A 12462-nucleotide genomic window follows, 5' to 3' on the forward strand; every position below is an offset into this window, starting at 1 on the left:
TACTACAGCAACTGAAATGACGGCAACACTTAACAATGAGCTGCAGTTCGTTTCAGAATGGGTGGCAAGGAATAAGTTAGTTAAATATTTCCAAAACTAAAAGCATTCACTAAAACCTAAACATCAACTACATCTGGTAATGAATAATGTCGAAATTGAGCAAGTTGAGGTAACTAAACTGCTTGGATTAACCCTGGATTGTAAACTGTCATGGTCAAAACTATTTGAAACAACAGTAGCGAAGATGGGGAGAAGTCTGTCCGTAAGAAAGCGCTGCTTTGCCTTCTTAACAATACCAACAACAAGGCAGGTCCTACAGGCCCTAGTTTTGTCGCACCTAGACTACTGTTCAGTAGTGTTGTCAGGTGCCACAAAGAGGGAAATTGTAATTGGCTCAGAACAGGGGAGCACGGCTGGCCCTTAAAAGTACACAGAGAGCTAACATTAATGATATGCATGTCAATATCTCATGGCTCAAAGTGGAAGAGAGATTGACGTCATCACTACGTGTTTTTGTAAGAAGTGTTGACAAGCTGAATGTCCTGAGTTGTCTGCTTAATAAACTACTGGCACACAGCTCGGACACCCATGCATACCACTCAAGACATGCCACCAGAGGTCTCTTCACAATCCCCAAGTCCAGAAGAGACTGTGGGAGGCGCACAGTACTACATAGAGCCATGACTACATGGAACTCTATTCCACATCAGGTAACTGATGCAAGCAGGAGAATACCAGGTTTTTTTTATCTGAAGAAATACACCTTATGGAACAGCAGGGACTGTGAAGAGACACATACAAAGGTAGAGACACGCATATGCATACATTGTAATATTGTTGTATGGTGGGATTATACATGTTATATTGTAGATATGCGTGTAGTAATGTTATATGATGTACTGTTTATATATAATGTAAATGTTTAATGTGTTTGGACCCCAGGAAGAGTAGCTGCTGCCTTGGCAGCAGTTAATAAGGATCCCTAATAAATACAATTATAAAAATTCCTTCGACCTCAGAACTTGGTTTTTGCTATGACATGCACTGTCAACTGTGGGAGCTTATAAAGACAGGTGTGTGCCTTTCCAAATCATGTCCAATCTATTTGTAGAAACATCTCAAGGATGATAAATGGAAACAGGATGCACATGAGCTCAATTTCGAGTCTCATAGCAAAGGGTCTGAATACTTATGTAAATCTTTGGTTTTTTATTTTATAATAACCTGGTTTTGCTTTGTCATTCTGGGGTATTTTGTGGTCTGAATACTTTCCGAACGCACTGTACATCATTACTTATAACCCTGTGACAGGATCAATTATATAAAGAATGTCAAATTCTACAAAAATATGACCTTTTGCATAAGAACGACACCGTTAGATGTAATAAAACGAGCATGTTAAAGTACTTCATCCCAAACTCAGTGCTGCAGTCCTTTTTCTTTTCATGCTGTGCTCTTCCAAACTTCAGATCGCCTGTGCCCAATTCACCTGTCGTCAATAGTTACCACTGCCACAAATGGCCAAACCCCGGCTATTTCTACAATTTGTCCTTAAAAATCTGATTTGAAACCTAACCTCACTGCTAATTTAAAGCCTAACCCTAAATCAAGACCAACCAGAAAAAAACATATGTATATTTACGATATAGCCAATTTTGACTGTGGCAACCATTCACATAAGCGACCAGCCAGTCCCAGCAGCGACATGTACAGGTAAGTACCATAGCAGATATTTTGGGTTTATGCAGTCCAAACACTTAGAAGTCATAAACCCCACCTTCTTTGGTCAAGCATACACAGTAGACTTGAGTGGTATAACGTATAATGGTGTATTTGGGAAAAACCCACGGGATGTTTTTTCAACTGATGAAACTTCCTTTAATTTTTTTATAAATTTGAATATTTGTTGCTACTTTTTAAGTAAATACCTGCAGTCAACTTGTGCAAAACATTTGGAAATAAAGATTGCGTTCTTCATTTCACCTGTCGCAATTTTCTAGTACGAAGTTTACCTGTGTAATCCCCAGTCTCGTGGTGTTTATTTACAAGCACACAAGGACGAGACCGGAGCCTCACTGTTGTGCAGCACGCGCCAGGTGATCTAGTTACAGTACGAAATTCACAAGTACATGTCTGCCTGCTAGATATCTTATAACTATTAAGTTAGCTGTCTAAAATGTGCGATATTCTCTGCAGTTATGCATTTGGTTTGCTGCGCTTGGTAACAGCAGAGAATTCCCTCCTGGATCAAGAGCCTTGCTGTTTAATATTTGTTTTGTGCAGCAAACAGTGAGTATCATTGAGTTACTTGTATACTTGTTGATGTTCATAGACTGTACAAAATGTTCGCAATGTGCTTTTTAGCATTTAGTTAGCCTTCTCTATGAGATTGTATATGTACTTGTTAGCATTGCTAACCTTTGGATTAGAGGATTTTGAAAACAGCGCCCCTTGCAGGTATGAAGGTATGACAATCTTGATACTGCCCAAGCCTAATACACAGACCAAGTGTTATTACTGTAAGTTTATTACATAAATAAACATAACAGTGTACATATATTTCATTGGAGGCTGTTGGGAGGAGCTATAGGATGACAGACTCATTGTAGAGGCTGGAATGGAAAAAATGAAACGGTGTCAAAGACATCAAACATACGGAACCCACACGATTGACTCTGTTCCATTTACTCCACTCCAGCCATTACGAATGAGCCCATCCTCCTATAGCTCCTCCCACCAGCCACCTCTGATATTTACAGGACACGTGACAACACTTAGAGTAACAGCATCATGGCTCTGGGGCTGTAGACGCTCACATTTACAATGCTTGCTGTGTGTGTGTGTGCGCGCGCGCGCGCGAGTACAAAGGTGTGTGTGTTCAGCTATGTTGCTTGCGGTATCGTCTTGCTGCTGCTGCCTGCTGGTGTCCATCTTGTCTCGTCTCTGTAGGCTGGTCTCTCTCAGCTCCTCCTGTCTCCTGGGCGGGCATGGTGGTCAGCCACTGGTGGTAGTAGCCACGGAAACCATCAATCTGAGACAGGTAGGTGTTCCTAAACTTATACTGATAGAGAGACGGACAAGGAAAGAGGGGTAGGGAAAGAGAGAGAAAGATGTGAGACTCAAACACATGATCTGTTGTTTCTGCACTTGTAGTGACGAACCGATGCACATGATTAGATACCACACGCACATGCCCTTTCCTCCCTACCTGGTTATAGTTGGGCGGGTACTGGGAGGCGTGTTCTAGCTGAGTGATGATGATGTCATTAGGTGGGACGTTGTGTTCCCTCATGGCTCTAAGCAACAGCCTCAGATACACATAGTCCAGCCTCCTGCTGGCACAGCCAATAAGAGCAGAGAACACATGCACACTGGGCTGCACCCCCGCCGCCTGCAGGAAACACAGAGGGGATTCTACTAAACTGGCCCGGATGACTGCATTTGTTTTGGAACCGGGTTGCCTCCCAGGTGACAGACGGAAATCCCGTTCTGGCCGACGACAAATTGATTGTGTTTTCACATGGAAAAGTGATTGCTCTGATAAAACCTTTTTAAAAAATAACAAATTATCTGCCTTCTCAATGAAAACTACTTAGAAAATTCAAACATTTTATGGAAAGGAGTTGTTGAATTATTGTGAACTATGCGTCATGCTGCATTGTTGACAATATGACCGAGCAGCAGGGCGGGCCTCTCCCGCCTAGCTTCACCCGGTCACGTGACAGGCCATAGCTCAGTTCAATCCGGGGCAGCGTAATCGTGTGTGTGTGTTACCTGCATGTCCCCCAGCAGCTGTAGAGCATCTGTCTGTCTGTTGCAGCCCAGAGCCAGACTGCCGTACGTCCGTACATCCGCACGCACACGTCTTTCCTGCATCACACACATCACCGCCTGACACACACACACACACACACACACACACACACACACACAGTTAGAAAACATACACACCTTGCAACAACATCGGTATAACTTCAGAGCCCTATACTACGTAAGAGGTTTGAGGAGTTAAGTGAGGTAACTTTGGTCAACTCTGAGTTCAACTCGTGGATAACCGATACCACGAAGGGGGATCACCTTTTAGCCAGGTATATTGCTATGGCAACGAATCCTTCAGAACTAACCTGCTCCGTGGCAAGGGAACTGAGGGCCAACTCCATTTATCCTGAACGAAGAGTCTAAGCCACAAGCTGAGGATGAATGAAACAAGTTTCCCTCCCTCTCGCAAAGACTGCATCCTCAACCCTTTCAGTTGAGGAAGACTGATGAAACATTTTATTAATCAAGTCGTTTTGTGTTTAAAAATAGTCATGTTAAAATTCCTATCACATTACACGTTTAGTAATGACCGAATGCATTTGAAAGTTCACGCACAGTAAAACTTGTTTATAACTTGTGTTATTTTATCGATAGGAGTGGGTGCTTGCACAATGATAAGCATCCGAAGGCCCACCAAAGACGGCATTAACGAGACGTGATCAAATAAAGACGGCACTTCAACAAACCTATTTCACACCATAACCTGCTGAATTTGCAAGATATGTTTTCCTTCATTTTGCTTTCCGCACAAATAAACATGGTGCACTGACTCGCCCATAGATTGACGTTTCAGCATTGTCTCGGTGGAGTTTGGCGTTCGACTAGCTGCGTGCAACATGCACACGCAGTTACAAGCCTGCTAAAGTTAGCGGCAGGCGGACAACGGTTGAAGCCTGAGCTGGAAAGTGAAGCTAACTGAAGCTGGCTAGCTTTAGTAAAACCCTGAGTAGATCTTGTTTAAAATGTAGTATACCTCTCAGGTGTGTGTGTGTACATAGTGAAGGTGTGTGTGTACATAGTGATGGTGTGTGTGTACATAGTGAAGGTGTGTGTGTGTACCTTAGCCTCTTGTAGGTCTCCAGCACGTGCTGCCCTGCGGATCACACTGTTGTAGAACGCTGCATCCAGCTTCACACCGTGTTGCTTAGCGACCGCAAGCAGGCTGTGCAGTGATTGGCTGCCGGGCTCCATGATGTCGGCTAATAGTGTGAGAGTTCTGATGTCGGGGCAGAGCCCCGCAGTGGCCATCTTATCCAGGAAGCCCTGGGCCCCACCCATCAGCGCCAGCCTATCAAACATTCCGCTCACCACACCAAGCGAGACCACACCCCCCTCTCCAGCCCTGCCCACTGATAGGTCCAGCAGGTTGGGGGGGCGGGTACTGGCTCCTGACAGACAGGGGAGAGAGCCAATGGGAGCCACTTGCTCTCCTCCCTTCCTCACCATCACCAGTTGGGTTGTTACCGGGGCGACCGCAATACTGTCCAGGTCGCTATGGTGACTGGGGATGTTGCTAGGGTCGTTGCTATGGTCACTGGGGTCATTGCTACGGTGACCAAGGTCGTTGTCGGAGTGTTGTGTGAACAGTTGACTCTCCAGAGCGTCGACATCCAGCGGAGCCAACCCCTGACCCCTGACCTTTACCGCTTTACCTTCCTGGCCGCAATCAGAGGTCAGCAGCAGGGCAGAGGCCACGGCGGGGTTACCTATCCCACAATCTCTAGCAGCGCGGAGCAGCAGGTTGTAGTTCTGGACGTCGGGACGAATCCCCATCCTCAACATCTGACGATACACCTAACACACACACACACATTATACACACACACAACAGTTTTAAAAGTTTGAAAACGTGTGTGTGTGTGTGTGTGTTACCTGCAGGGCCTGTCTGAAGCCAGTGTCTCTGTCTCTCACACAGCCCATCAGCAGGAAGTGGAAAGTCTCCTGAGTTACTGCATGACCAGCCTGTAGCATGTCCTACAAACAAACAAACACACACACTTTGCTTGGATGTACAAAGGCCCTGAATATCTCATAGAGAAAGAGAAACACACTTATTGTATCTTGGTGTCTTGACTCTTGTTTTTATTTTAAGTCTAATATTGTCTTGTGTTTTTATTGTCTATAATTGATCTGGGAATAGAGGTCAGGGGACAGTGTATGTAGATAGGCTCTGAGGTGTTTGGTGAGGGAAAGGGTTAGAGGTCAGGGGCTAAAGTTACCCGTAGTGTGTGTAAACAGGCTCGAAGGTGGTTGGTGAGGGCGTGCGTCTTCAGCAGGGCGTGGTATGTGATGTCACTGAGGGGATGGTTCTTCCGCCGCAGCTCCTGCTCCAAGTGGATGGCTTGCTGCAGCCCGGCTTGTTTCCGTGGTGACTCGGCACAGGCGTTGAACAGAGCGGTGTAGGTGGCGTCGCTAGGAACCAGACCTCTCTTCTTCATCTGTCAGACACACACACAAACACGCCACATTAAACACATACACCATAATTATCATCATCTGGGGGTGAGGGAGAAACATATGTGTGTGTCTGTGTGCGTTTGTGTCACTGTGCGTGTACAGCGTTACCCCTATACCGCTGCTAAATCGTGGCCACCACCTCAAAAATAAATAAAAATACAATTTATTAAAAAAATTGGGATGGTATAACATTTTCAGTGTTAACTTAAATGACTAAAACTAGATATAAAGTGTATACAAAAGATAATGTATCTATATATTTTTTAAATAAGATCATCTCTGAGAACTGAACCATCAGGGATAATCTAACATGTTAATGCATGGCATGAGGGCCCCATTGAGTTTGTTATGTTTGAGTCACTCAGATAGCACAAGAACAAAGTACAAACCATGGCAAAATGTGTATAATTGCAGACATTTTACTTTAAAACAGCAACATTTTGTCTCTGAGGTCAAGAGGGCCTCTAAAACCGCGCCATTGACCATGCCCACCATCTCCCTCCACCGCTAACTTTGCCATCGCTGCTGAAAAGAATCCTAGTGAAAACACTGGTGCGTGTGTGTGCACAGGTGTGTGTGTGTGTGTGCCCGGGTGTGTGTGTGTGCGCACAGGTGTGTGTGTGCGCACAGGTGTGTGTGTGCACACAGGTGTGTGTGTGCACGGGTGTGTGTGTGTGCACGGGTGTGTGTGTGTGCACGGGTGTGTGTGTGTGCACGGGTGTGTGTGTGTGTGTGTATGTGTGCACGGGTGTGTCTGGTCTCTATACGTACGTCGTTGTAGAGTTTGAAAGCGTGTTTGAGATGTCCTGCTCGCCCACAGCCTCCTATCAGGACAGTGTAGTTATATTCCTCAGGTTGGAGTCGCTCTCCCTCCAACATCTCACTCTGGAACATGGACAGGGCCTCAGACAGCTGAGGGTTAGAGTTTATGGGTCAGGGGTTATAGTTATGGGTCAGAACAGTATAGTTACACTTTTCAGGTTGGAGCCTCTTTACCTCCAACATCTCACACAGGAACGTGAACCATAGACATTAAAACTAGTAGATAGTGACGTCATCCACGTATTCCTATGCAAAACTCCAGACGGCACAAGAAGTATTTGAAGTGCACCATATTGCTGAATTGCAACCAAAAACCGCTGAGGATAATGGCGAAAGTGGCCGTAACTAGCAATGGATCATGGTCAATGTAGTCGTTTTCATCCTGCCTGAGAGAGTCAACCGGAACCTCCTTGTAGCCTGCCGTCCTCTGTGACGACAATTGTATATACGGTACCAGTTAAAAGTTTGGACACACCCACTCATTCAAGGGTTTTTCTATATTTTTACCATTTTCACATTGTACAATAATAGTGAAGACATCAAAACTATGAAATAACTTATATGGAATCATGTAGTAACCAAACAAGTGTTAACCAAATCAAAATATATTTTATATTTGAGATTCTTCAAAGTAGCCACCCTTTGCCTTGATGACAGCTTTGCACTCTTGGCATTCTCTCAACCAGCTTCACCTGGAATGCTTTTCCAACAGTCTTGAAGGAGTTCCCACATATGCTGAGCACTTGTTGGCTGCTTTTCCTTCACTCTGCGGTCCAACCCATCCCAAACCATCTCAATTTGGTTGAGGTTGGGTGATTGTGGAGGCCAGGTCATCTGATGCAGCACGCCATCACTCACCTTCTTGGTCAAATAGCCTTTACACAGCCTGGAGGTGTGTTTTGGGTCATTGTCCTGTTGAAAAACAAATTATTGTTCCACTAAGTGCAAACCAGATGGGATGGCGTATCGCTGCAGAATCCTGTGGTAGCCATGCTGGTTAAGTGTGCCTTGAATTATAAATGAATCACAGTGTCATAAGCAAAGCACCCCCACACCACCTCCTCCATGCTTCACCGTGGGAACCACACGTGCGGAGCTCATCCGTTCACCTACTCTGCGTCTTACAAACACACGGCGGTTGTATTTCTAAAATGTGGACTCATCAGACCAAAGGACAGATTTCCACCGGTCTAATGTCCATTGCTTGTGTTTCTTGGCCCAAGCAAGTCTCTTCTTCTTATTGGTGTCTTTTAAAAGTGGTTTCTTTGCAGCAATTCGACCATGAAGGCCTGATTCACACAGTCTCCTCTGAACAGTTGATGTTGAAATGTGTCTGTTCCTTGAACTCTGAAGCATTTATTTGGGCTGCAATTTCTGAGGCTAGTAACTAATGAACTTATCCTCTGCAGCAGAGGTAACTCTAGGTATTCCTTTCCTGTGGCGGTCCTCATGAGAGCCAGTTTCATCATAGCGCTTGATGGTTTTTGCGACTGCATTTGAAGAAACTTTCAAAGTTCTTGAAATTTCCGTATTGACTGACCTTCATGTCTTAAAGTAACGATGGACTGTCGTTTTCTTTGCTTATTTGAGCTGTTCTTGCCATAATATGGACTTGGTCGTTTACCAAATAGGGCTATCTTCTTTATACCACCCATACCTTGTCACAACACAACTGATCAAACGCATTAAGGAGGAAAGAAATACCACAAATTTAACAAGGCACACCTGTTAATTGAAATGCATTCCAGATGACTACCCCATGAAGCTGGTTGAGAGAATGCCAAGTGTCCAAAGCTGTCATCTAGGCAAAGGGTGGGTACTTTGAAGAATCTCAAATATAAAATATATTTAGATTTTGGTTACTACATGATTCCATATGTGTTATTTCATAGTTTTGATGTCTTCCCCATTTTTCTACAATGTAGAAACCCTGGAATGAGTAGGTGTGTCCAAACTTTTGACCGGTACTGTAGAAGCCAGATTGGATCACTATTTAAATATCTTAATTTGTAGTAAACCTTAAAATAATTCACCTTGGGGATCGAACTTGATCAAGCTACACTAATTTTAGAGCCCAGAACCTTCATAACATAACCGCAAATTCTTTGGGGGGGCTTTTCTGGCGATCGTAATTTACATAGGCTTTCTAGGACAGATCAATGCTTTTGGCACCGCTAGGTTGCTACGCAGTAGCTGACCAACAGAGCTAGTGACTTCACGCTCCAGAACAAACATTGGGGGCCTGACAGGAACAGTTCCTCTGGCAGCTGGGGGTTGGGGTCAGGGTTTAGAGGTCAGGGCAGTGTAGTGTAGTAATACTCCTTAGGTTGGAGCCTCTCCCCCTCTGAAACATGGACAGGGCCTCAGACAGCTGGGGGTTAGAGGTCACAACAGTGTAGTTATACTCTTCAGGGTGGAGACTCTCCTTCCAACACATCACTCTGGAACAAAAAGAGCCTCCGACAGCTGAGGGTTAGGGATCAGAGGTTAGGGGTCAGAGGAGTGTAGTTATATCCTACTCTTCAGGTTGGAGTCTCTCCATCCAGCATCTCAGCCTCAAGCATGGGTTATGTTCCCCTGCTCAGACGTTAATGATGCATGCCAGACCTTACAATGTCTGAATACGTATTTTAAGTATCTGCTAACCACATCTTGTTATAGCAATCTGGTGGCTGTCGATGACGTTTCACGCAACCATTCCTCCCTCCCTACCTCCTCTTTCTCAGGTGTCAGATACAGTGACATGGGATGAGGAGACAGAGAAAGAAAGATGAGAACCAGAGGGGGTGATAGATAAAGAGAGAGATCGCTGTACCTTGTTCTCCTTGATGAGTCTTTTACACTGGAGGAAGTACCAGTACTGTGTGTTCCTCCGACCAGTCCTAGATCTGAAGGCCACCGGCTCCCTCTCCTCCTCCTGCCCGGCCGCCTGCCTCTCCTCCCGGTACAACATCTCCTGCAGCTCTGGGGTGGTCTTCCGGAAGGCCCGCCTGGAGGAAAAATCAGCGGAAAGAGATCCGAAGTCCTCAACGCCCAGGTCGCTCCCAGCCCGGCCCATTCGGGCGGGAGCGGCCGGTGATTCCTGGACATCCCTGGTTCTTCTAGAACTCACCGACACAGACCCGGTGAAGGCTCTTCGGTTGATGTCCGTTATCGGGTGAACCGACCAGGAACGTGGAGCTCTCACGGTGCTACCGGAGCCCAAGATCGACAGACCTCGTGCTGTCTGGGTAGAGCCGTATCTGACGACATAGTCTACGATGCTTATCCCGTTCCTCAAACACGACCGAGACACACACTGCAACATCTTTAGAGGCCTGGGTGTACAGTAGCTAGCTAGAGTTAGCTCATCTCGGGGCTACTGTTGGTAGCTAACGTTAGCCAACTGTTAACACGCTTGTAACTCGTTAGCTATCAACCGTTTATTTTACACGAATAACTGCAGTATGACAATTCTTCTTCAAACTCCTACTGTATCCGACAGTTCTACCGTGTAGAAGTCTAATGTTTTGGTTCCAACCATGATTATTTATGTCAGAGTACACACAGCCGTCGTCAACTCATGAAGACCTGCAAGGAAAACGCAAGCATGTTTTTCCATTTTTCTACCAGACAAAACAGGTCAATAATCGAGTAAAGTCTTGTATTGGTAAAACGTCTACAATGTATGTATTTGAAACGTGTTGTTGAGACGACCATACATATTGTACAGGTTCCGTGATTATGAAATGTCTTCAAATATTGACGTTGTTTCTGATAAATCAGACCGATATATCGGGAATAGATTAGTAAGGCTGTCACATTTTTGGAGGTCAGACTTCTTCGTGGCCTGTTAGGTCTACAGCGGGACAGAACAGAGAATAACTGCTTTCTACAGGAAACTATTTGAACTGCAAATGTGTCCACCAATAGAATGAACAGAGATTCAAAGTTCATCTGTAAATAAAATGACAGGGACAATTATTCTTTTTTATTCTCTCTATCAGTTCTGCTACTTATGGGAGAGATGGCGGGAGTGAGAGAGAGGGAGAGCGAGAGTGTGAGAGAGATTGAGAGAGAGAGACTACATATACATAATATGACATTTGAAATGTCTTTATTCTTTTGGAACTTCTGTGATTGTAATGTCTACTGTTCATTTGTATTGTTTATTTCACTTTTGTATATTATTTACTTCACTTGCTTTGGCAATGTTAACATATGTTTCCCATCCCAATAACGCCCCTTGAATTGAATTGAGAGAGACTGGGGAATCCCTATCAGAAAAATGGGAGAGAAGGAAATCCCGGGAATTCCTGGAAGACTGTCAGCTGTCAGTCACTGGGGGGAGTGGACACCGAAAGACACCTCACACACACACGACCAGATTACCGACTGGGCCCGCAGGGAACATGCCATGGGTCTCAAGCTCCAAGGACCCCTGACAATGTTTTGTTTTTTAAAGACGGGGCCTAAATCTGTTTTAATAAACTTTCATATTTGTTTTCAGTCTCTATTGTTCATTCAGTTAAGCCTTTCATCTAATTGTTGCCTGAAAGAATAACATGCTGACTAGACCGGGGACACGCATGCTCATTTTGATTTTTTCCATCCACACCAGATGTGATCAGGACACGCAAGTTGAAATATCAAAACAAACTCTGAACCAACTATATTAATTTGGGGACAGGTTGAAACACATTAAACTGACTTGCCTAGTTAAATAAAGGTTTTAAAAAAATAAAGTCTGACTGGAAAACAAATCTCTGAATGTTTTTAACAAAGACACCTTCACTGACCAAAGTCATATCTAACATGTAATATAGCATAACACAAACAGATCAGATCAACTGGAATGACACTCTCACTCACGTTTGCACAAAAAGAGCTGTGAACAAACCACACCCCAAAATATTTCAATGAGCCGCCTCCCCTACATTTTAATTATCACTAATTAAGGAAAATTATTTATTGAACTGCTAACAACCATTAAAGGGCTGGAAGGGTCCTTTGGGTCAGTATGGCTCCACATAGAATGTGTGTGTGTGTGTGTGTGTGTGTGTGTGTGTGTGTGTGTGTGTGTGTGTGTGTGTGTGTGTGTGTGTGTGTGTGTGTGTGTGTGTGTGTGTGTGTGTGTGTGTGTGTGTGTGTGTGTGCGCGTGCATGCGTATGCCTTTTACGAATTCCTAAAAGTATGTGATAGTGTTCATATTTCCATGGTATGTGTAGTTGTGTGTAGGGTATCCACAGATAGTTAACCAAACTCCCCATTCGGTTGTCTCTAGTTGTGCGTAGGATATCTACAAATAACCTAACCTATTGTGTTAAGTCTGTCTCAATAGAGAACCTGACCCCAGCCTGTATCTGTGGAGTGAACATGAGATA

The 12462-nt window shown here is 44.6% G+C and overlaps 1 protein-coding gene across 1 annotated transcript; it reads right to left on the reverse strand.

Annotated features, from left to right (window-relative positions):
* Nucleotides 1-2509: 2509 nt before the first annotated feature.
* Nucleotides 2510-10901, reverse strand: ptcd1 (pentatricopeptide repeat domain 1). Its single transcript, XM_055890559.1, has 8 exons — nt 9914-10901; nt 7048-7188; nt 6039-6257; nt 5692-5793; nt 4879-5613; nt 3775-3891; nt 3209-3391; nt 2510-3061 (listed from the first exon to the last, which is right to left on the reverse strand). Exons 1-8 carry the CDS (start codon nt 10403-10405, stop codon nt 2879-2881), a joined length of 2172 nt encoding a protein of 723 aa, XP_055746534.1. The 5' UTR covers nt 10406-10901; the 3' UTR covers nt 2510-2878.
* Between the last annotated feature and the right edge of the window lie 1561 nt (nt 10902-12462).

The sequence above is a fragment of the Salvelinus fontinalis genome, chromosome 30 (assembly GCF_029448725.1).
Source record: "Salvelinus fontinalis isolate EN_2023a chromosome 30, ASM2944872v1, whole genome shotgun sequence".
Classification (NCBI taxonomy): Eukaryota; Metazoa; Chordata; class Actinopteri; order Salmoniformes; family Salmonidae; genus Salvelinus; species Salvelinus fontinalis.

Excerpts from the sequence above, each read along its gene's own strand:
- ptcd1 (XM_055890559.1), bottom strand. The coding sequence starts at position 10,405 with ATGTTGCAGTGTGTGTCTCGGTCGTGTTTGAGGAACGGGATAAGCATC. Across the intron at positions 6,258-7,047 it reads CTTTCAAACTCTACAACGAC|ATGAAGAAGAGAGGTCTGGT; the intron begins GTACGTATAGAG and ends TGTGTCTGACAG. Across the intron at positions 3,892-4,878 it reads GAGACCTACAAGAGGCTAAG|GCGGTGATGTGTGTGATGCA; the intron begins GTACACACACAC and ends TGTGTGTGTCAG.